Source organism: Heptranchias perlo, chromosome 1, assembly GCF_035084215.1.
Source record: "Heptranchias perlo isolate sHepPer1 chromosome 1, sHepPer1.hap1, whole genome shotgun sequence".
NCBI classification, from domain to species: Eukaryota; Metazoa; Chordata; class Chondrichthyes; order Hexanchiformes; family Hexanchidae; genus Heptranchias; species Heptranchias perlo.
In genome coordinates, this window is record NC_090325.1 from 187,902,654 (window position 1) to 187,927,705 (window position 25,052).

The 25,052-nt window shown below is 42.0% G+C and overlaps 1 protein-coding gene across 1 annotated transcript in view; it reads left to right on the plus strand.

Annotated features, from left to right (window-relative positions):
* tbck (TBC1 domain containing kinase) overlaps positions 1-25,052 on the plus strand; it is a 163,749-nt gene that overhangs the window by 72,509 nt on the left and 66,188 nt on the right. The window contains exons 20-22 of the mRNA XM_067994439.1: positions 612-697; positions 19,498-19,534; positions 20,320-20,481. Of these exons, the coding sequence (XP_067850540.1) occupies positions 612-697; positions 19,498-19,534; positions 20,320-20,481 (285 nt within the window). The remainder of the gene's footprint in view (positions 1-611; positions 698-19,497; positions 19,535-20,319; positions 20,482-25,052) is intronic.

Genomic DNA, 25,052 nt, shown 5'->3' on the forward strand with positions numbered 1-25,052 from the left:
TGAGTCCCCGTTTTCCTTCTCGCCTCATAACTAAAGCCTCCCATCCCTGGTAAATCTCTTTTGCACCCTATACGCGGCCTTGATTTCCTTCTTAAAACGATGATACTGCTGCTTCCCTGTTTGAGAGTTGGTCCAGAAACTGTCAGTGTATAAGTCGTTACTTTATATCTGGACTACATAAAAACATGCACAAAGATGTAGATTAGGTATTTTTCAGAAGTTTGAGCATTAAGTTGAGCAAAAGTTCCCCAATGCACTGTCCACGTGACAGCAACTGCAGTGTTGTTATACCACGAGTCAAACTACATCGGTTACTGATGTCTTTTCCACACGCTATTAAAGGGGAGTATCATTTGTATGTCATAGAGCTGTGATATTGGCTCAAGTGGTCTTATCAGGTTTCAGCTGTTTAGAGGCAGATCCTTGCTAAGCGGAATCACTTATGTAGACTTTGTGCAGCCACCCTGGAAAGTGTCGCTGCGTGTAGTGTCTGTGTGATAGTGAGCTCCCTCTGTACGACCGGTTATGAAAACAATCAGTATTATTTAAGAATCTGTCTTTCATCAGATGCTTTTTTATTTGATGATTAATAAATTTTCTCCTTGTTACAGAGTACCTGACAGTGTTTTCCCAGATGATTGCTTTCCATGACCCAGAGCTGAGTAACCATCTCAACGAGATTGGCTTCATTCCAGATGTAAGCACTAAGGGCACTTATAAATTCTCCACTTGAAGTTTACATTTCTTCTAATGTGGTTTCAAAAACCACTGGATCTCAGATCTGTGTGGGGGTTAAAAAGGGGGCAATGCTTAGAAGAGAAATGTCACTCTGCACTTGAGAGAGAATATTTTGACAAGAGTTATTACTAGGTTTGTCTTTTCCCTTGATACTAAATGAAACAAGATTGGACGGTCGAACACTAACGAGGGTGAAAGTGAGTGCACATCATGCAACTGACACTCATTTGGAGACTTGTGCGGTGAGAGCCTGTATTGAATATCATCTGGTTCAGTGCAGACTTCATTGTTGTAATAAGGAATGATCTGCTGACCTAACATTGTGATCACATGAAGAAACAACTCGCATTTATATAGCGCCTTATCACTTCCTCGGGACGTCCCAAGGTGCTTCGCAGACAATTAATTACTTTTTGACGTACAGATACTGTTATTTTATAGGCAAATGCGCCAGCCAATTTGCATACAGCAAGATCCCACAAACAGCAAAATAAAGGAATGAACAGCTAATCTGTTTTTGGGTGGTGTTGGTTGAAAGAGAATGTTAGCTATGAATCCTTGCTCTTCGAATAGTGCTATGGGATTTTTTATGTTTATAAGAACATGAGAAATAGGAGCAGGAGTAGGCCATATGACCCATCGAGTCTGCACCGCCATTCAATAAGATTATGGCTGATCTTCTACCTCAACTCCACTATCCCCATATCCCTTGATTCCCTTAGTGTCCAAAAATCTATCGATCTCAATCTTGAATATACTCAACGACTGAGCATCCACTGTCCTCTGGGGTAGAGAATTCCAAAGATTCACAACCCCCTGAGTGAAGAAATTTTTCCTCATCTCAGTCCTAAATGGCCGACCCCTTATCTTGAGACCATGACCCCTAGTTCTAGACTCTCCAGGCAGGGGAAACAGCATCTTAACTGTCAAGCCCTCTACAAATTTTATACATTTCAATGAGTCACCTCTCATTTTTCTAAACTCCAGAAAGTATAGGCCCATTCTACTCAATCTCTCCTCATAGGACAACCCTCTCATCCCAGGAATCAATCTAGTGAACCTTCATTGCATCCGTCTAAGGCAAGTATCTCCTTCCTTCGGTAAGGAGACCAAAACTGTGCACAGTACTCCAGGTGTAGTCTCACCAAAGTCCTATATAATTGCAGCAAGACCTCCTTACTCTTATACTCCAACCCACTTGCAATAAAGGCTAACATACCATTTGCCTTCCTAATTGCTTGCTGTACCTGCATGTTAACTTTCTGTGATTTGTGTGCAAGGACACCCAAATCCCTCTGAATCCCAACATTTCTTAGTCTCTTTTAAAAAATATTCTGCTTTTCTATTCTTCCTACCAAAGTGGATAATTTCACATTTCCCACATTATACTACATCTGCCACCTCCTCGCCCATTCACTTAACCTGCCTATATCCCTTTGCAGCCTCTTTGCATCCTCCTCGCGGCTTACTCTCCAACCTAGCTTTGTATCATCAGCAAAATTGAATACGTTACACTCGGTCCCCTCATCTAAGTCATTGATATATATTGTAAACAGCTGAGGCTCAAGCACTGATCCTTGCGGCACCCCACCTGCCAACCCAAAAATGACCCATTTATTCCTACTCTCTGTTTTCTGTCCGTTAACCAATCCTCAATCCGTGCTAATATATTACCCCCAATCCCATGAGCCCTAACCTTGTGTAACAACTTCTTGTGTGGCACCTTATCGAATGCCTTTTGAAAATCCAAATATACTACATCCACTGGTTCCCCTTTAATCTACCCTGCTAGTTACACCCTCAAAAAACACGATTTCCCTTTCATAAAACTGTGTTGATTCTGCCTAATCATATTATGATTTTCTAAGTGCCCTGCTACTATGTCCTTAATAATAGATTCTAGCATTTTCCCTACTACTGATGTCAGGCTAACTGGCCTATAGTTCCCTGTTTTCTTTCTCCTTCCTTTCTTGAATAGCGGGGTTACGTTTGCTACCTTCCAATCCATGGGGACCGTTCTAGAATCTAGGCAATTGTGGAAGATCAAAACCAACGCATCCACTATCTCTGCAGCCTCCTCTTTTAAAACCCTAGGATATAGGCCATCAAGTTCAGGGGATTTGTTGGCTTGTAGTCCCATTAATTTCTCAAGTACTTTTTCTTTACTAATCTTAATTATTTTAAGTTCCTCCTTCTCATTAGACCTTTGGTTCCCCACTATTTCCAGTATGTTTTTTGTGTCTTCTACTGTAATTGGCTTTGTTTAAATTTAAGATCCTAGTTTCAGACTTAACTACATCACTCTCGAACTCAATATGAAATTCTATCATATTATGATCACTCTGCCCCAGAGGATCCTTAACTATTAGATTACTAATTAACCCTGGCTCATTACACAATACTAGGTCTAAAATAGCCAGTTCCCTGGTTGGTTCCTCGACATATTGTTCTGGAAAACTGTCATAAATGCATTCCATGAACTCATCCTCCAAGCTATTTTTGCCAATTTGGTTTACCCATGTCCACTCGAGAGAGCAGACGGGGCCTCGATTTAACGTCTTATCGAAAGATTACACATCTGAAAATGCAGCACTCCCTCAGAACTGCACTGAAGTGTGGGCCTAGATTATGTGCTCTTGTCCTGCAGTGAGACTTGAACCCACAACCTTCTGATTCAGAGGCTTGAGTGAGGGGGCCATGGACTGTGAGGCCAAGCAGGCTGAGGAAAGTCAACCCACACCACTGCCATGCAACTCCCAGCAGCTGGCTTGAGAGCCGAAGCACTGTAGCAAGTCCTGTGTTCAGAGATTGGCAGAGATGTCAACTTTAAGACATTCTCGCCACTATGGAATCTGAACTTAACTTAAATAGCGGTGGTTCCTATTAGGCTTTCCGCTTGTCTGTATTTTGAGTGGATTGTTTGGGAAATTATAAAAATGTAAAGTAGATGCAAAACCCCAAGTCTTAAGTCCTTTTTCAACTTCTGTGTCTTATAATGTGGAAGCATTACTTGTTAAAGCTTTCAATTAATGTCTGTCAGTAGCACAGAAAACCTCAGAATTCAGCCTGTAATCCCACCCTGCCCAATCCCCTTTACAGTTTGGTAAAGACCCCACAGTACTATTCAAAAAAACAAATCCTCCTAATGTCCTGGCTGACATTCCTGACACAAGTTAAACTAAAAACAGATCAACAGGTCACTCCTCATATTTTAGCTGGAGTGTTTATGCCAGGTTTTAGAATTGTATTTGGTTTAATTTTCTTTCGCTTTTTGATGGTGGAAGACCGGTACTGCCATAACCAAGCAGTGGTATTCAGGGATTTACATAACAGAGCATTTAACCTTTTAGGCATCTGCCTCTGTTTAGTATGTTCCCGCTACCTGTGATCTCTGCCTCTAAAACGCCAAGCTGTGTGTATTGAAAAAGCAAGAGATGGTGGAGTCAAACAGCATAAAAACACAGGTTCACTTTACGTTGAACCAGCATAATTCATTTCATAGATTGTTACTCATTGCAGGCTCAGATGTCAGTTACTCCTGCCCCACCCAATCTGTCACCTTCAAAAGTCTGTAGTTTCTCTGCTGTTTCTCTCATTGTGAGAGAATATGTCCAGGAACACCATTGGCTGTTGGGTGATTCCAATATCCTTCTTGCTTCAGAAGATTTGTTGCCCGCTAGCTGAAATTGTACACCGCCCCCCATCCCCATGTTCCCCTAAACTATGCACCTCTCACAGCCAAAAGTGAGCAGGAAAAGGCTGTTGCCTCTAGTTGGGGATTCAATGACAAGTAGTCATCAATTTAAAATTGTCACTATGGGAGAGGAGAGATTAGGATAAATTTCTTCATGCAGAGCGTTATTGGAGCACGAAATGCTTTCCCACAATGAGTGGTTACGGTGGACAAAAAATTAATAAATATTTGAAGCAAATGAATATACAGGGCTATGGGGAGAGAGTGGGGCATTGCAAATTGGTTTTGGGATTAATCTAGCAAAGAGCAGACACAGACCAATAGTCTGAATGGCCTCCTTCTGTGCTGTAAACCTCTATGGGTCACAGAGCTTGATTCTGTGGCCACCATAAATCCAGCTCTTAACCAGCCACCACGTGGCTTGGTGAATTTTCTTAACCCCCTGTAGTAAGTTCCCTGGCCTTCCACACAGTACAGCTGAGATTGGGAACTCAACTCAGTGTCAGCTGTGACTCAGTTGGTAGACTCTCGCCTCTGAGTCAGAAGATCATGGGTTCAAGTCCCACTCCAAAATCTAGGCTGACACTCCATTGCAATACTGAGTGAGTGCTGCATTGTTGGAGGTGCCATCTTTCGGATGAGACGTTAAACCGAGGCCCCGTCTGCCCTCTCAGGGTGGACGTAAAAGATCCCATGGCACTATTTCGAAGAAGAGCCGGGGAGTTATCCCTGGTGTCCTGGCCAATATTTATCCCTCAACCAACATCACTAAAACCAGATTATCTGGTCATTATCAAATTGCTGTTTGTGGGACCTTGCTGTGCACAAATTGGCTGCCGCCTTTCCTACAATACAACAGTGGCTACACTTCAAAAATACTTCATTGGCTGTAAAGCGCTTTGGGACGTCCTGAGGTTATGAAAAGCGCTATATGAATGCAAGTCTTTCTTCTTTCTTTTCTCAATGAAGTGGGGTTCCACCCATGCATCTTTCCACTCTGAGGATGGTGCTCAGCATATTGCACTGTCCTTCAGAAGCATGTTTTTGAAAATGCAATCAATGGTGGATGTAGGTTCGTGATATGTTGAACAGCATAAATTGTTTTTCATTGCAGTAAGCTGGCTCAGATGCCTGTCAAAAGTGAGCATTTGTCTTTTACATGGTTTGACAAGAGGGATTGCGCAGATATTATCATTCACGCCCTCACTTAGCATTGCGGTGTTTACAAATAATCTTCTAAATATTGTGTTGAAGCAATGCATGTTAACGGGTGAGATTGAACCAGTGTCAACTACCAGTCTTGTAGAGCACTGTGCATGGGAACATGTCAAGGCGAGCATTTAAATCTTCAAACATGTTTGTTATTTTCTAATTTATAACTTTTTATAAATGCAGTGTTATAACCAAGATCAGTTGTTTCACTGGAAGCTTTTTAAGATTTGCTGAAGATTGGAAAAAACTACGAGCCCCAAAATTCTGGGAGTCCAGAAGTGCAGAGGAGGAGGACTCCCAGCCACCCACGGAGACTGACACAGACCCCAGCCCAAATCATAGAAACCGGGTCATTGCCACAATTGGGGCTTCAGAGGACCCTGCCCCATGGTGCTGGTGGAGCAGGGTGCAGTCGCTCCGATAGAAAAAGAAAGAAAGACTTGCATTTATATAGCACCTTTCATGACCTCAGTACGTCCCAAAGGGCTTTACAGCCAATGAAGTATTTTTGAAGTGTAGTCACTGTTGTAATGTAGGAAATGCAGCGGCCAATTTGCACACAGCAAGGTCCCACAGACAGCAATGAGAAAAAATGACCAGACTATCTTTTTTGGTATTGGTTGAGGGATAAATAATGGACAGGACACAGGAAGAATTCCCCTGCTCTTCTTTGAATAGGGGAATACTAAGGTCCAGGACAGGACAAAGAAAAAAAGCCAGTAAAATTTAGTTCTGCTCCTAAGGGACCAAAAGACCCAATTTTTTAAGGTAATTGATACTCACTGGGATTGACTGTCTCGGCTGGCAAGAGTTTTGTTGAGTTTAATGAGGGCATAATGAGCAGAATTCCCAGGGTAGCCCAGGTACTCCCCTCAAAGTACCAATAAGACATAGGGGAAGCAGGTAGAAGACCTGCTCACCCCCCACCTGTTGGGTCTAGGTTCCACCCCAAATTCTTGGCTCCCCTCAAGCATATCTACCCATTTCTGCCCTACCCTTACCCAGGAGTTTTGCCTCCATTGTTCATTGACATCTTCTGACTATATATGGTAGGTATCTACATAAAACTACTTTTTGTTCCTCAATGCCTTTACCAGCCGTGCCATTGAGCGGCTGGGTCTTACACACAAAAAGATTCCTCAGTTCAGCCCCCAGTGTGCTGAGTTAGCTAATCTCAGTTGATATCAGTAGAGGTGCCATAATTGGCCTCAGTGCCCCCTTGATTAAGGAGGATAAAATCACTATTCAATGACTAATGAGGTAATGCATTTGGGGAGGGCAAACAAGGCAAGTGAGTACACATTAAATGGGAGGATACTGAAAACTGTAGAGGAAGTGAGGGACCTTGAAGTGCATGTCCACAGATCCCTGCAGGACAGGTAGATAACGTGATTAAGAAGGCATATGGAATACTTTCCTTTATTAGCCGAGGCATAGAATATAAGAGCAGGGAGGTTATGCTGGAACTGTATACAACACTGGTTAGGCCACGGCTTGAGTACGGTGTACAGTTCTGGTCACCACATTACAGGAAGGATGTAATTGCTCTAGAGAGGGTACAGAGGAGATTTACGAGGATGTTGCCTCGTAAGAGCTTTCCTCATAGCTAAAATCGAGAATTTTAGCTATGAGGAAAGATTGGATAGGCTGGTAGGCTGGGGTTGTTCTGTTTGGAACAGATGATGCTGAGGGGTGATTTAATTGAGATGTACAAAATTATGAGGGGCCTGGATAGAGTGAATAGGAAGGACCGATTTCCCTTAGCAGAGAGGTCAATAACCAGAGGGCATAGATTTAAAGTGATTGGTCGAAGGATTAGATTGGAGCTGAGGAAATGTTTTTTTTATCCAGTGGATGGTAGGGGTTTGGAACTCACTGCCTGAAAAAGTGGTGGAGGCAGAAACCCTCAACTCATTTAAAAAGTACCTGGATGTGCACCTGAAGTGCAGTGACCTACAAGGCTGTGGACCAATTGCTGGAAAGTGGGATTAGGCTGGGTGGCTCATTTTCGACTGGCGCGGACATGATGGGCCGAATGGCCTCCTTTTGTGCTGTAAATTTTCTATGATTCTATGACTAATGCTCGTGTGGAAGTTGGGTGCGGACAAGATTGGTCTTGGGTGTAATGCTGCAAGCGGTTAAATAGCTTGTCTGCTCACTGTCCAGGTTCTCGCGAGCCATGAAGCGTTGGATGGTCTCCAGTGCTCGAGAAATCAGACTCGACAAGGAGTCAGCAGTTTGTGGGGGATTGGGGGAGCGAAAATGGGTGTCAGCCTTGGTAGCACTCTCGCCTCTGTCAGAAGGGTGTGGGTTCAAGTCCCACTTCAAGCACGTAATCCAGGCTGACACTTCAGTGCAGTACTAACGGAGTGCCGCACTGTCGGAGGTTCCATCTTTCAGATGAGACGTTAAACCAAGGACCCGCCTGCCCCCTCAGATGAATATAAAAGATCCCATGGCGCTATTTGAAGAAGATCAGGGGAGTTCTCCCTGGTGTATTGGCCAATATTTATCCCTCAACCAACATAACTAAAACAGATTATCTGGTCATTAGCTCACTGCTGTTTGTGGGACCTTGCTGTGCACAAATTGGCTATTGCATTTCCTACATATCAACAGTAACTACACTTCAAAAGTACTTCATTGGTAGTAAAACATTTTGGGACGTCCTAAGGTTGTGAAAGGTGCGACATAAATGCAAGTTATTTCTTTGTTAATCCATCCCAAATTACCATTGCGAGTTTTGTGACTATAGTCCAACCTGAGTTATAACAGCCTCATAGCCCCAGAATTTCCTCAGAGCTACTCCCGCTCCATCACCGTAACTTTGCTGGACGTGCGACAGAAACCAGTTGATGCAGGGTTTCCACCGCAATTCAGTGAAGTTACGGCGACGGAGCGGGTCCAGCTCCGAGGAAATTCTAGGCTATGGTTCCTTAGAAGTGGTAAAAATGCAAATACTTTAATTGTACCTAATTTACAAATAAACTGAAGTACTTTCTTTTTGAAGCTGCACAGTTTGAAAATGTGACTAAGACACATTTTTACACAAAGTTCAGCCCAAGACCTTTGTTTTGATGTCTCATTTATTACCATATAATGAATTTAACGTGAAACTATACAAATTCAGAAAAATTGTGATTTTGCAGTAAAGCAGTTAGACACTCAAGCATACGTATGAAAAATAACAACGGTCCGAAGGTGAACATTGGAATTTAGGGAATTCTGGAGCATTGGAAGCTGACTAGAAGTTTTTAAGGAAATCAATCAAGAGAGATATAGGGGGTAGTAAAAAAGAGAGTAAAAACAGTCGAACTGTTTAAGATATATCTAATACTTAACTTTAGGAGGGAGAAAATGTTACGATGAGGAATTTAGAAATTGAGGAGCAGCTGAGATGCAGGGAACATAGATGTTTACATTGAGTTATGCAGAAGAGATGTCAATTGGGCGGAGGTTCGAGATGATGTTGCATGTTGCAAATGCAAACAGGTGGAGCACCAATGTAGGTCGTAACAGAATTGAACCAGAGGCAGAAAGGTTGGAAGACCTGTATGAGCTTCCGGATATCTGGCACTCCTTCAAATCCATCAGTATTCATTTTTGCATCTTAGGCTTTATGTAACTCGATTGTAAGCCAAGGAAACTGCAAACTAAGTGTAGCCAGTGACTTCACACTTAAACTTATAGAATAGACTGCCAACTAGTTCTGTGAATGTCGACGTGGTTGAAGTATTGAGCAAATTGCTGATTCAACATGAGGATGGCTAATGTATGTAATTCCAAAACAAGAGTGATTCAGGGGTAAGGGAATTATGAACCAGTCAGTAAGGGAAATGTTCAAGATTTCTCAGGGCATTAACATTATTGATTAAGACCAAAGAGATCATAAAGAATAATCAACACTTTTTATATTTTAGAAGTGAGAGATCACGCTTCACAAACCTTCTAAAAGTAAAGTAGAAGACAGCATTTTCAGAAGGCATTTGATAAAGTTCCACATGTGAGACTTTTAATGCAGATTAAGGCTAATATAATTTATGGCAAATTAGCTACTAAATTGAAAACTGCTTTGTGAGGTGGTGATAAAGGGAGGGTGGGAGGAGTTCTGGGATGGAGGTCCTCCAGTGTCTGTTCTGGTTCATCTGCTGTTTACATTATTCACGAATGGTACTTGGGAGCTTGCTTCTAGTAATATAAAACTTGCTGGTTGCATCAAGCTATGGAGCTGGTATCGGGGAGATTGAAATGAGTCACAGAAATAGGAATAAATTATGTGATGGGCTAAGGAATGGCAGAAGGAATTTAATGTGAATAAACATAAAATAATGAAAACTGGATCTGGAATGCAAAACGTGTATACAATGAACGAGTCCTTTTGTGCTGGTGCCGTCAGCTGCCAAGGCTCTAAGCTCTGGAATTCCCTCCCTAAACCTTTCCACCTCTCTACCTCTCTTTCCTCCTTTTATGACCCTCCTTAAAACCTATTTCTTTGACCGATCTTTAGGTCACCTGCCCTAATATCTCCTTATGTGGCTTAGTGTCGAATTTTGTTTGATAATGCTCCTGTGAAGCGCCTTGGGACATTTTACTACATTAAAGGCGCTATCTAAAGAAAGTTTGTTGTTGTTGTTGAATTATTTTAATTAGTGTAGTGACTGTTATCATGTAGGTAAATGCCTCAGCCATTTTGCATATAGCACATCTGGCAAACAGCAATGAGATGAATGACCTATTAATCATTTTTTTTAGTGTTGGCTGTGGGAGGAATTTTGGTTAGGACCCATAGAGAGCTCCTTCTGCGATTAGTGCCATGGGAACTTTTATGGTCCACCTGAACAGCCAAATGATTTAACTTCTCACCTGAAGGACAAACACATTAAATGGATGTACGTAAGCAAACATGGAAAAGTTTAAAGATTTGGGTGTGGTTATTCACCATTCACTGAAAATATCTGGACCCTGTGACTCCTCTGCCAATAATACTAATCAAGTTCTGGGATTTATCCATGTATGTTTGATTTTTGTCAAAATAAGTTATTTTAGTCATCTAATTCACCATTAAAGCTGCATTTGTAATGTTTTGTGGAGTTTTGCACATCCCCTGTCTTCAAATCACCTTGATGTCTTGAAATTAGTTCAGAGAAGAGCAGCAAAGATGGCATCTAGGTTTTTTAAGTTCTGAACAGAGACTGAGCTTTATTATTTCTACTGGAGGAAAAATAGATTTAGAGAGGTCATGATTCACTGTTGTTTAGTTGCAGAAAAGCACAGCAAATGCAAAAGTAAGAAGGTTGTTCAATTAAAATAAGTGCAGTTCCCGAAGACAAGAGTACAAGGTTAAGGAGCATCGACAGATCAGATTAGAAGAATTTCTCCCCTCCCCCATAAAATAGATTTGTGGAATATACTCTAGCAAAACAAGTTAATGCTGCGCTGATTTAATCCTTTGAAAAGAAGGTGGGTGTTTATCAGGTTAATGATATAAGATCTAGATTATGAAATACTCTGTAGGAAACCGGTTCTTCTGTTGCTGGGATCATGAAAATGTCATTAGTGGAGCCCAGCTGGTCAAATTGAAGAATGCAGCTTGTTATGTTAGATTGATACCCTGAGGTTTTCACTCAACTGCCTTTGGGGGACAGGGAGAGGTTTCATAGACTTTTATCTTCTTGGTCGTTTTAGCCCCGGATATCGCCTCTTTCAGGAGTTTAAACAAATTGGGTAGAATCCATGATAGTAAAACATAATTTGGTGGGAGAGGCAGAATGGTCTTTTCTCATTCCATGCTGTCTCATTGAGTATCCAAATTGTGATAGTTGTTACCCAGTGGTTTTTAGTGTAAGTGAAATTCTATAACCCCATCTGAATTTGTGTATTGGTGTGAAAATTTTATTTTTTCACAGATCGCACCTTTTGAATGGTGGATGGCACAAAGGACCTAAAAAGAGGAGATAAATAAGGTTGAGGGAGGATATCTTGGGGAGAAACTTGGGATGGGGCTTGATGGAAGCAATAGATAACCAGGATTTTAAAGGAGAGGTGAACGGTAAACAAAAGCATGTTTGATGCTGTCATTGGATGCAAAGTGAGAAGGAAGAAAAGTTTCATCCTCATGCTGGGCACAAATATACACCAGAAAAGCTCATTTTCAAATACACACAAAATAACTTTTCTGCTTCCTGGACAATGTAAGACAAGCTGTTGCCACATTGAGGCTATCACATCCAGTAACAACTTTATGGCCAGGATTCGCAGTGTGGATATTGAAGTTATTTAATTAACGGAGTACAGTAGTCTGATACAGCACGGTCTCATAGGAAGTACAAGGTTTATAGCTTTGTCACTAAACAAACATTCGTAAGTCTCTGCATTTTCACAAGTGTTCAGGTGGAGGAAGGCTGCCTTTATATAGATTCCCTATTGGGCCATTAATGCTCTTTATTTAGTATAATTACCAAAAAAAAGCGCACAGAATTGGAGGTAACCTTATGACTTATTGGTAATTGGTTGGGAGACAGGAGACAGAAAGGAAGAGGGTAGGGATAAAGGCAACGTTCTGTGATTGGTAGGATGTGACGAGTGATGTTCATCACCACAAGTGATGTTCATCACCAGGGATCTGTACTGGGGCCACAGCTTTTCACCATATATAATAATGACATCTCATCCGAAAGATGGCACCTCCAACATGCAGCCCTCCCTCAGTACTGCACTGGAGTGTCATCCTTGGTTGTGTGCTCAAGGCTCTGGAGTAGGGCTTGAACCCATGAAGTTATGACTTAGAGGCAAGAGTGTACACTGAACCAAGCCACCATTTAAAAAAAAAGTAACCAAAAAAAAGACCTACACTAATGCACGTTACATTTTAACCAACTTTTTCTTGCAACAAAAGACATTATAAGTCTGGTAACTAAAACCCGATGAATTTTAAACATAAGAAACCCATTGTGAACCTAACCTCCCTTTTAATGTTTTTAACTCTTGGGTGAGTAAGTAAACAGCGTTTTATTTATATAGTACACTTAGTAGAGTTGAAGAAAACAACATGTCCACAAGTTTCTTTCTATCTTATAGAAAGATATTCATATGTGCTTCCCATGACGGTCAAAGACGTGCACTTTAGGACTGTGCATGTCCTGAAGTTGATGCTCAAATACTAATCCAATTGCAGCAAAACCAGACTAATCTTTCATCAGGGAAGCTTGAACTACTGCTGTTAAAATGTTTGTACATGCTGGCACGGCTCCAGTTGCCTTCGGTCGTGTCTTTCTGTGAGATTATGTGTTGGGTCAGTCTGACTTCTCTCTTTTCCCTTGCATTAGCAGCTGAAGTAATGCAAAGGGAAAGAAGATACCTGTGTTCCTATAGCGAGACAGTCAATTCCTGATAAAATGAGCTTTTTCTCCATCACAATTTATTCATTTAAAAGAGTTTATAGTGAAACATTAGTAAGATGTTTCTGTTCTACCTATGTTGTTGATTGTAATGAGAGATTCTCTGCGATGTAAACAATTTTGAGAGTAGAGTTGGCTAAATGGAAAAGACCATGCTTCTGGAGATTGTATTTCATTTTGTAAATACAGTAAAACATGATTGAATCATTTTAGGTGCCTATCAACCACATTGAAGACAATAGATGTTGGTAGAAATGGCTTTGGAATTTCAATTCCTAATCATTTAAGTGAAGTTGGTTCTAGTGCTAATGCATTGATCCATTTTTCACTGGTAGATATCTGACAGTAAGGAAAAGTCGTTCAAGCCATCGGACCTCCTCCTTCCACTGCCCATGGACTATTATATGCTGCTATGGATTCTACCCCGCCAACTAAAGCTGCAGTTATACAACACTACCTGTCCAAGACTGGTGGCCGTAGTGTGTAGTACACAATGATCAAGACCAGACTCCTATTGCGGACTGCCTGGCTGCGAATCATACTCTGCCACAAGGAAATTGTATGCACGCAGAGTTCTGTTCACCTGTTAACTATATTTAACGTTAGGAGAGAGCAAGTTGGATCATTTTCATAAAGACACTGCAGTATGCTTAGCAAGTGTTCAGAAGATCCAGTGGATCATCTTAGCACTTTTTAAACCTGTCTTCATACCACACTGGAGCCATATACAATGTTGAGGCCAAGCAGTGTGAGACGATCTCCTGGAGGGAGTCTCATACCACTTTGCTTTAATGTTTTCTTAAGTCAATCTGAAGCTGACTTCAGATTTATTTGGCTACTTTTGAACCAATATGCACCCAAAAGCACTTCTCGCGGATGTGACAGTATGACTGCAGCCTTAATCTCATGATTTATCCACATCTGCCATTGATATTCTTGTATGGTTGACTAATAACAGGTGCAAATCAAGCTGGGCAGTGTTAGTTTATCTCCCTCTCACTCCTCTCTGTACCAAAATGATAGAATGCCTCTCTTCTGTATAGTGTTCTATCAAGAACCACTAAAGTTGCATAAGGGTTATGTAAATTTGACCAATTAAGATTTAAACTCCTGACCTTGAGAGGTTGGACACATAATCTAGGCTGACACTTGAGTACAGTACTGAGGGAGTGCCATCTTTCAATGAGACATTAAACTGAGGCCTTTTCTGCCCCCTCAGCTGGATGTAAAAGAAAAAGAGTAGGGAAGTTCTCCCAGTGGCCTGGCCAACCTTCATCCTTCAAACAATATCATTAAAACCAGATTCTCTGGTCATTTATCTCATAGCTATTTGTGGGACCTTACTGTGTCCAAACTGGCTGCTGTGTTTCCCAACATTACAACAGTGGCTAGACTTCAATAGTACCTCATTGGCTGTGAAGCATCTTTGCGGCACCTTGAGGTTGTGAAAGGCGCTATATAAATGTAAGTTAGTTCTTTTCTTCCTTCCTTGTTCAGAAGCAAGCCGTCTTATGTGTTGTGTTACTGCTCTGTCTGAAAGATTTCTATGTTTTTTGTGTAACCAAGTTGTTTATGCCTCCACTGAACCATCACTAACAGTTGAGACAAAAAAGGTTTAATTTTTTGAGTCACCACGCAAGTTATTGTGTCTCAATTACTCAACATCTCAGTAATTCCATGTTGAGTCCATATGAAATGGAAAGGTAAAAAAGAAAAAGTATAAACACAATGCATGTTGGGGCATGTGGCTTATGAACAATAAACTATGTGAGTCGTGGTTGCCACCTAGCCAGTGAGTTATTTTTCACCCAACAGTCCCTGATAGTATCCTCTAATTATTTTTTGCCATTGATCAAATAATCCAATTTAAGAATAACTGCAGACAAAAACAAAGTTAATTGCCATATTTGAAGGCCCAGTAAAAAGGATGATGTAATCCTGAAAGATGCTGCTAGGTGGCGGTATAGCCTTTAAAAATTTAGGCCTAGATATTGGATCACACCAAGCCAGTTTTAAAGGTGTAAAACGGGCGCCTAGGGTCCAATGTGGCGGGTGATGTGCACGCGCTCATTCCGCGCTGGAAATTCCCCGCCCATCTTGGTAAAGGCTCCTGCATAGGCGTGCGCCTGAAACTGGCATTAGGCCCTTTGCATATGCAGATAGGAGACCTGATGCCTGCTTGAGACGCCCTGTGCAAAATTCGTTTGCGACTGACTGCAGCATTTGCAGTGCACACTGCGGTCCGTATTCTCAGGCATTTGGCAGCCAAACCAGCAGCTCCGAATCAAATTTGTGGGACGCTGCTCCTCCCGGCTCCACATCAAATTTATGGGATGTTGCCGACCCCCGCTTGCCAACCCCCCCCCCCCCCGCCCCCCCGCCGCCTGCAAACAATCCTTACAACCTCAAACATAATGGAACTGATGGTATTTCAACACAAAGCAGTTTTAGCTGATTTTGTTGGCCTCATTAAAATTAATTTTCTCCGTTAAAATCCTACTCTAAATTATTATAGCACGGTCAGCACTGTGAAATAAATGTCAGTTTAGCTTGGCTCAGTTGGTAGCACTCGCGCATTTAAGACAGAAGGTTGTAGATCCAGGACTTGAGCCCGTAATTTAGTCCAACACTACAGTGCAGTACTGAGGGAGTGCTGCATTGTCAGAGGTACCACCCTTTGGATGAGACATTTAGCCAAGGCCCCATCTCCCCGTTCAAGTGGATGTTAAAGATCCCATGGCACTATTTGAAGAAGAGCAGGAAGTTCTCCTGGTGTCCTGGCCAATGCCCTGTCCCTCAACCTACACCACCAAAAACAGATTAATTTCATGTCACTGCTGTTAGTGGGACATTGTTTTGTTGCAAAATGGCTATTGGATTCAGCCACAGAACAACAGCGACAGCACTCGAGAGTAAATCATTATATATGAAATGCACTGGGCAGGGCAGATTAAGGTAAACTGAAGTTCGTTGTTCTTTCTATCTCCACTCATGTGGCAATCAAAACTCAATGCATGACTTTGTTGCTTGTTTTTTTCCTGCTATTAGCCATTATACATTATTGAGGATTTAGATCTGAATCCAAACCAATAACTTTTCAATTTTGTGAAGTCAGCTGTAGTTCATCAAGTTGAAATGAATTGAAACAGGAAGCTGACAGTAATCAAAGTACTGAATGCTCTAAATGGCTCCAAAGCACAGATAACTCAACTGTCCTAAAAATAGTATGAAGTGACATGAACCCTTCAGTACTTTTGTGCTTTAAGGCCATTTAATTACAAGTTTGATCCTGTGCCTTTTTTAAAACCTGGTTAAAATTAAATTTCCTTTAGAAACTTGACATTTTATAATAAAACTGTCTTTCACCCATCAAAATAAAAATATCTGTCTTGGTGGAGACTGCAAATAATTAATTTTCCAGTTGTCTGTGCGCTTGGTAAAAATGATATGTGCTTTCCCCCAACCACATTCTCCCTCAGTGGGTCGACAAAACATCTGGATTCCAGACCCTGAACCCCAGTGCAAAAGCTACACGACAACATTTTTTTCTGCAGAGTGCTGGGTCGAACTTATATTGTATTTTGTTTTATTTAGTATCTGTGCTGCTTTGCAATCCTGCAGATTCAATATAAACGTTCAAATTATGATTAGATGTCCATCATTTTTCCACAAAGATTTTGAAGTAAAACAGTAATTATGTATGTCGCACTCTGAGATTGTCAAAGTTATACTAAATATAATGAGCAGATTGGTACTTTAAAATTGATGCCACTTAGTCAGTGGAACATGACCATTTTCTTAATCATTCTCTGGATGTGGGTATCGCTGACAAGGCCAGCATTTATTGCCCGTCCCTAGTTGCCTATAGCGGTTTGATGAAACTGAGGGGCTTGCTGGGCCACATCAGAGTGGCAGAGGAGAGTCAACCATATTGGTGTGGGACCTGTGTCACGTATAGGCCAGACCGAGTAAGGACAGGAGGTTTCCTTCCCTAAAGGACATTAGTGAACCAGTTGGGTTTTTATGACGATCCGACAGCTTCCTGGTCACTTTTACTGATCCCAGTTTTTAATTTCTAGATTTTTTTTTAAACTGAATTCAAATTCTCAAACTGCCATGGTGAGATGTGAACTCACGTTCTCTGGATTATTAGTCCAGGCCTCTGAATTACTGGTCCAATGGCATAACTACTCCACTACTGAACTACATATGATTATATGTCATAAATCTACCTTGTTAATATTATTTTACTTAGGCTATGAATGGTATCTCATATTCCAGGAAGAGCAGTAGACAAAGTATTATTGTGAAATATCCAACTATCATTGCACATTTACGACCTACTGGTATTAGCAAGTTTCCAAGCTAGATTTAATTGGCTCTCACATTTGAAAATAGAAAGCAATTACTTTTATGTGAGTGTCAATTGGTATTATTATTTAAAATGATCGGGAACTCCTGTGTAGGGAATCATGGGGTTGCAAACATATAGTGACCTCGAAGCTGTTAGAGATCCAATATATGTCATTGGTGCAACTCAAGTTTATTGTCAGTGAAGATAACTTCAGAAGGAGAATTTCACTTGTGTGAAAGACCGCACAGCTTACTGGTGCTTGCAGTACTTGTGAGTTGTGCTTCTTTCACACTCTGCATAAATGAACACTTGGGAGTCATCCGCACAGCCAATATTCTAAATTACAGGAGACCAAAGATCCTCGGCCCTTGCGGTGCACTGCTGCCGGGAGCTGAATGTGCTAGGTCCCAGTGTTACTTGGGGGTTTCCACGGCGTCTTGGAAGGGGTGCGCCTCTGCCTGTCTCTTCCAATGACAGTGGTATTATTGGGCGTGGGGGGGCTCCTAACATCAGAAGTTTCCACATCCCTGGTCCTCGGAAGGACTCAGTGTAACATCAGCGACGAAACGCCTGTTGGGACCAGGCATACCAGGCCACCAAAGGATGAAAGTCGGCTCCACCTGGGGATTCAGACCTGGGCCCCCAACACCAACTGCTTTCTAAAAGCAGCTCCCGTACAGGACTGGGCACAGAACACCGCATTGTGTGTAGACAAGTTGCCCAAGATGTGCCCATGGCAGCAAAGGCGCTTGCCATTAATTTGCAAAAATAGGGAACCTCCCCTTCACCCTAGAAAGTCCACTGGTTGCAATCTTGCCATAATTCCTAGGATCACAGGGCCAAAAAGATTGAAACTGATTTGAATTTTTTTTTCTCTCTACCTTATCTTCACTGACAATAAACTTGAGTTGCACCAATGACATATATTGGATCTCTAACAGCTTCGAGGTCACTATATGTTTGCAACCCCATGATTCCCTACACAGGAGTTCCCGATCATAGCTGTACTCTCGTGTGGATATGGCAGAAGGAGCCCAATCACTCCGACCCAGGGACAAGAGAGGAAAGAAATCGGAGTGAGTCACTCCTGGGCTACTCCTACAGTCCTGAATGCCAAACCCCAGTTGTATGTTGAGGAAAAAAGTATTGCTCGCTTCAATGAAGCATCTTAACATGTCACCAAAGCATTTCGCACAACAAATTACTTTTCAAGTGTAGTGACTTATTATGTAGGAAAATGTGACAGTCTACCAGCTGTGCCAGCAAACACCCACATATAACAATGAGGTGAATGACCTCAGATGGCATCCATGCAAAGGGATTAATAATTACGACTTCTTTGCATCAAATCTGTCAGGAAATAATTTGCAGTAGATTTGCGGGAAATTCTGTGTTCGGTTTATATTGCACGATGTTGGGGTCATTCCTGCTGATGGTAGAACTGAGATTAGGTAGTAGATGGGACCAGCAGCTTCCTTAAAAATTGGAAGTCTTGGAGGATAACCTAGAAAGAAAGATCTTGCATTTATGTAGCGCCTTTCACGTTCTCAGCATGTCCCAAAGCACTTCACAGCCAATTAATTATATCAAAGTGTAGGCAAACGCAGCAACCAACTTGTGTACAGCAAGATCCCACAAACACACATGAGATAAACAACCAGTTGATCTGTTCTTGTTTGTATTGGTTGAGGGAGGAATATTGGCCACGACACCAGGAGAACTTCCAGCTCCTCTTTGAATAGTGCCACAGGATCTTTTATATCCACCTGAACAGGCAGCCTTGGCTTAACATCTCATCTCATCTAAAAGAGGGAACCTCCAACAATGCAGCACTCCCTCAGTACTACACTGAAGCGACAGCCTGGAATATGTGCTCAAGTCCTGGTGTGGGGCTTGAACCCATGTCCTTACCAACTCCAATGTGAGAGTGCTACCACTGAGCCAGGCTGACACTTCACAGGATCTGAAACTGCTATAAAAATTGACAACTTTTAAATTGCCATTCACCGCAGTCAAGATCTCAACTTCAGTTAATTAATCAATCAGCCTGTGGAACGGACAATATGACCTTGCCTAATAGTGCTTTGTTTTGTATTTTCCAGCTTTATGCCATTCCATGGTTTCTCACAATGTTTACACGTGAGTAGTACTAATATTTATTTGAAAAACTGCAGATTCAAGAAAAAAAATCTATGAAATTATTTAAGTGTTAACTCAATGAAAATGTATAAAAAGAATACCAGGGCAGAAATCTCGGCTCACTGATGACTCAAGCACGCACCTTTATTAACAAAACTAGGCTACAGTTTGCTTCTTTAAGTAGTTTGAGTTAAAAGGAATGAGGGTCACAACATGGATTGTTACTCTCAACAGTTGAATAATTTGTATGAAATGATTGCATAAAAAGCATTTTAATGGACTGCTGTGTTCTGCACCGGTTTTGACATTAAATGGTGCTCAATTTCCATTACTCTCTAATACTTGCACTGATGTTGCTTTCTGTTGTGATGGATTAGTTTTGATGATGCTGTCTGATTCAGCTGGTTGTAGTCAATCAATGAAATGATCAGATTTCAATTGAAATTTACAGCAGGATACCAAAGTGCAAAACAACAGCGAGTTATCAAATTTGTCCATCTCACAGAATAAAAATACGCCAAAACAGGCATTGGAGGTAAAGCCCAACCAACAAAAAAAGGTTTTTAATTAAATTTGGTTTCAGACAACTAAAATGTTGGTGATGACGTTGTACAGTTACTAATTTGTTTTTACTTGGATAAACCTTTTAAAGACGAAGTCTTGGCAGTTTTTATAAAATTTAGTATAATGAGAACTTCGATTGATCCTGTTTCTTCACTAAATGTTTGTGCACCTTAATGAACTGTCACTGCTGAAACTGTCCATCTTTGTGACCGTTTTCACAGATGTGTTTCCTTTGCACAAGATTTTTCACCTATGGGACACGTTACTCCTAGGCAACTCTTCATTCCCGTTCTGTATTGGGGTGGCCATTCTGCAACAGTTGCGAGACAGACTACTGGCCAACGGATTCAATGAATGTATTCTACTATTTTCAGACTTACCAGGTAGGTAAGGACCTTTAGTAAATGGGCCCTAGGAGCAATGCTTTTCACTGTACAGTAACCCATGATAGAATACCAGAGGAGACGCACAAGTATACTGTTGAAAATTTGGATACACCGGGTTTCATCAAGTATGCAGTTTTAACATGGCATCAGTGCCTTCAATTTTGTTGATTTACAATGTCTGGGCATCCAGACTACTGACTCCAGTAGGACCTGGATACATACATTTTCATGACTCTATGAATTCAATAGGGTGTTTAGTGTTGGATGCATTGTTATAGAAGGCAAAATGCAAGGTTATTGAAACAATTTTTAATTCTACTATTGTGTTCTATGTACTGCCAAGTCTGGTCCAGTGTACAATTTCTTTCTCCTAATAGGGCGTTCATGTTAGGGAGAAACATTCACCCCTTCCAATCTAGTTATCGTTATTAATTATATGTAAATAATGTGGCTCCATAAGTGTTTGTTCTGTGCTGTCAGCTATTTTGTAATCTACTTTCAGGGATAGAAAATAAGATTGCTGTGAGGAGGACACAGAGGCTGCAAAGGGATATAGACAGGTTAAGTGAGTGGGCAAGAAGGTGGCAGATGGAGTATAATGTGGGGAAATGTGAAATTATCCACTTTGGTAGGAAGAATAGAAAAGCAGAATATTTTTTAAAAGGTGAGAGACTAAGAAATGTTGGTAGTCAGAGGGATTTGCGTGTCCTTGTATATGAATCACAGAAAGTTAACATCCAAGTACAGCAAGCAATTAGGAAGGCAAATGGTATGTTAGCCTTTATTGCAAGGGGGTAGGAGTATAAGAGTAAGGCGGTCTTGCTGCAGTTATATAGGGCTCTGGTGAGACCACACCCAGAGTACTGAGTACAGTTTTGGGCTCCTTACCTAAGGAAGGATATACTTGCCTTAGATGGGGTGTAACGAAGATTCACTAGATTGATTCCTGGGATGAGAGGGTTGCCCTTTGATGAGAGATTGAGTAGAATGGACCTATGCTCTCTGGAATTTAGAAGAATGAGAGGTGATCTCATTGAAACATATAAAATTCTTAGAGAGCTTGACAGGGTAGATGCTGAGAGGCTGTTTCCCCTGGCTGGAGAGTCTAGAACTAGGGGTCATTATCTCAAGATAAGTGGTCGGCCATTTATGACTGAGATGAGGTAAAATTTCTTCACTCGGAGTGTTGTGAATCTTTGGAATTCTGTACCAAAGAGGGCTGTGGATGCTCAGTCGTTGAGTATGTTCAAGACTGAGATCGATGGATATTTGGACATCAAGGGATATGGGGATCGGGTGGGAAAGTGGAGTTGTGGTAGAAGATCAGCCATGATCTTATTGACTGGCGGAGGAGGCTCGATGGGCCATATGGCCTACTCCTGCTCCTATTTCTTATGTTCTTATGTAACAATTTGGCTGCTCAAAGTTTGTGGGACTCTTTTATATTTTCAAAATATAAGATATGGGTCTGAACGGAGATCAGAAATCACACATGTAAAACAAAGATGCAGGTCCCGTCCTTATGTTTACAAACTGTTGCGTTTCTTCGAAACCTTGCTCAGCACTGCACTCCCCCATCACTCACCTACCAACAAACTCTTTCCATCAGTACTCAGCTCTTCTAATTAGATGCTTCATCTCACCCTCACACAGTACCAATGTTGCAAGCTGCTCACCCACAACTCACAGGTCACACACACTGGCAGCTATTCAATCATAAGAGCAGCATCACTCAAACATCTTGCCAGACACTCACCGACACCACTTCCCGATTTCTTGCAGGAGAAGGTGGCGCCTCACAGGAGGCTACTACTGGCTGTGGCTCCATGGACCGTGAACTTGCTGTCCTTTCAGGATGACAGCATTCCTGTCCCACTCCACCAGTGCCCTTGCTGTTGTCTGTCAGCTAGCCAGCCCACTCCCTGTAGAGTATTGAAACGTTATTATAGGAGTAGGAGTAGGCCATTTAGCCCCTTGAGCCTGTTTCGCCATTCAAAGAGATCATGGCCGACCTGTGACCTAACTCCATATACCCGCCTTAGCCCCTTATCCCGTAACACCTTTAGTTAACAAAAATCTATCAATCTCAGATTTTAAATTAACAGTTGAGCTCGCATCAACTGCCATTTGCAGGAGAGAGTTCCAAACTTCTACCACCCTTTGCGTGTAGAAGCGTTTCCTAACTTCACTCTTGAAAGTTCTGGCTCTAATTTTTAGGCTATGTCCCCTCGTCCTAATATTGAAGTATAGGAGACCTCCAAAATCAGGTACAAATGCATCAGCAGCCAATAATCCAGGAACTAACCTGTAACTCCTGCATGATCCCTTTAAATAGCGCTGAAGGGCTGTGCGAGGTTAAGATAGTGTGTTGGCTGGAGTGTGGAGTTCCAAAATCGCATCTCTCCCTTTAAACCAGCGTTGCACACTGACTTACCGCATAATCTCCCTACTTTACATGCTGCCGCCTTTACCAATATGGCGTCCAGCGCATGTCATGCTGAAAGTGTGCGCGCGCATTGCGGACGCTGTTTTGGATCCCTAGGAGTCCGCATAGTGCCTACACACAGGCACTACGTGGCCCAATTTAGCCCCCGTAGACTGGTGGTAATATGGCACATACGCCATTTGCACTACCTTGTGGTTAATGTCATGATTGTCAAATATGATGGGCCTCTTGTTCCAGTCCGTGAAACATCCCATAAATGAGTGATGTGCACCATATAATACTTTACTCCACCTCAGACACTACGGCAATGGTTGGAAATAGTTGTGGCTTGGCTGAGCAAGGAGAAAGGTATGTTGTGCATTAAGTATTTGACGAGCAGATTGCGATCAGTCCCCACAGGCAATGTGCAACACAACGAATGTGTTATCCATCATGTACAAGATGTTGAAAGGAGGGGCAATGTGCTGTAACAGCTCACCAATGTATTGACCTGTGAAGACCAGGGCAATCACGTTAATCTGTTCTGTGCCTGTCATCCTAGTCACCAATCGGATCACTGTCCTAATTGTGACCAACAGAGAACATGATTGAAACAAGGTCATTTAAGCAGCATTTTCTTTCTTCAAACTTGGGATTCTGTAATACCCATTACCCCCAGGTTATGATAACTATTGAAACAATTCGGCCCTGAAATTCTGCTGGGGTTTCCCTTAACTTTGGCGAGGAATGCACGGAAACCCCTGAACAACGGCAGAAATGGCCGTGCTAATGCCGCTTCTCCGGAGCTTTCGCCCGTCTCCCACCAGAGACCCATCCACAGAATTTCCAGACGTTCTATTTTACCATCAAAAATATTGGAAAATACTTCAATTGAGTTTTTTTTTTATTTACAACAACTGTTTGCATTTATACAGTGCCTTTAACATAGATAAACGTCCCAAGGTTGCTTCACTGCGGTGTAATCAGACAAAAATGGATGCTGAGACCAAGGAGGAGATTTTAGGAGGATTGACTAAAAGCTTGGTCAAAGTTAGTTTTTAAGGAGGGCTTTAAAAAAAGAGGTGGAATGGCAGAGCGGTTTGTATCATAATATCATAATAGATACAGCACAGGAGGAGGCCATTCGGCCCATCATGCCTGTGCCAGCTCTTTGAAAGCGTTATCCAATTAGTCCCATTCCCCTGCTCTTTCCCCATAGCCCTGTAAGTTTTTTCCCTTCAAGTATTTGTCCAATTCCCTTTTGAAAGTGACTATTGAATCTGCTTCCACCACCCATTCTGGCCCTTGCAGTGCATTCCAGATCATTACAACTCGCTGCGTAAAAAGTGTTTCCTCATGTTGCCCCTGGTTCTTTTGCCGATCACCTTAAATCTGTGTCCCCTGGCTACCGACCCTTCTGCCACCGGAAACCGTTTTTCCTTATTTACTCTGTCAAAACTATTCATGATCTTGAACACCTCTTTCAAATCTCCCCTTAACCTTTTCTGTTCTAAGGAGAACAACCCCAGCTGCTCCAGTCTCTCCACATAACTGAAATCTCTCATCCCTGGTATCATTCTAGTAAATCTCTTCTGCACCCTCTCTAAGGCCTTGACATCCTTGTGGTGCCCAGAATTGAACACAATACTCTAGCTGAGGCCTAACCAATGTTTTATAAAGGTTAAACTTAACTTCCTTGCTTTTGTACTCTATGCCTCGATTAATAAAGCCCAGGATCCCATATGCTTTTTTTTAACAGCCTTCTCATCTTGTCCTGCCACCTTCAAAGATTTGAACAAAAGCAAGGATTAATACATGCAAGTATTTAAGCAGTAATGATCAAAGAACAAGGAATCATATTACCCCGTTGTCCTCTACGTAGAGATTATAACTTTGTCACTGCTTCGAATCCTGCCTGCGTCCTTCACGCTGAGCTGTCTACCTTCTCTTGGAGAGGGAATTCCAGAGAATGGGGCCTAGATGGCTGAAGACACAGCTGCTAATAGGGTGAAGGGAGGAGGGGATGCACAAGAGGCCAGAGTCAGAGGAATGGAAAGTTCGGGGTGGGGGGGTGGGGGGGCAGTTGCAGTTGCAGGGCTAGAGGGGGTTACAGCGATGGAGAGGCCATGGAGGGATTTAACAC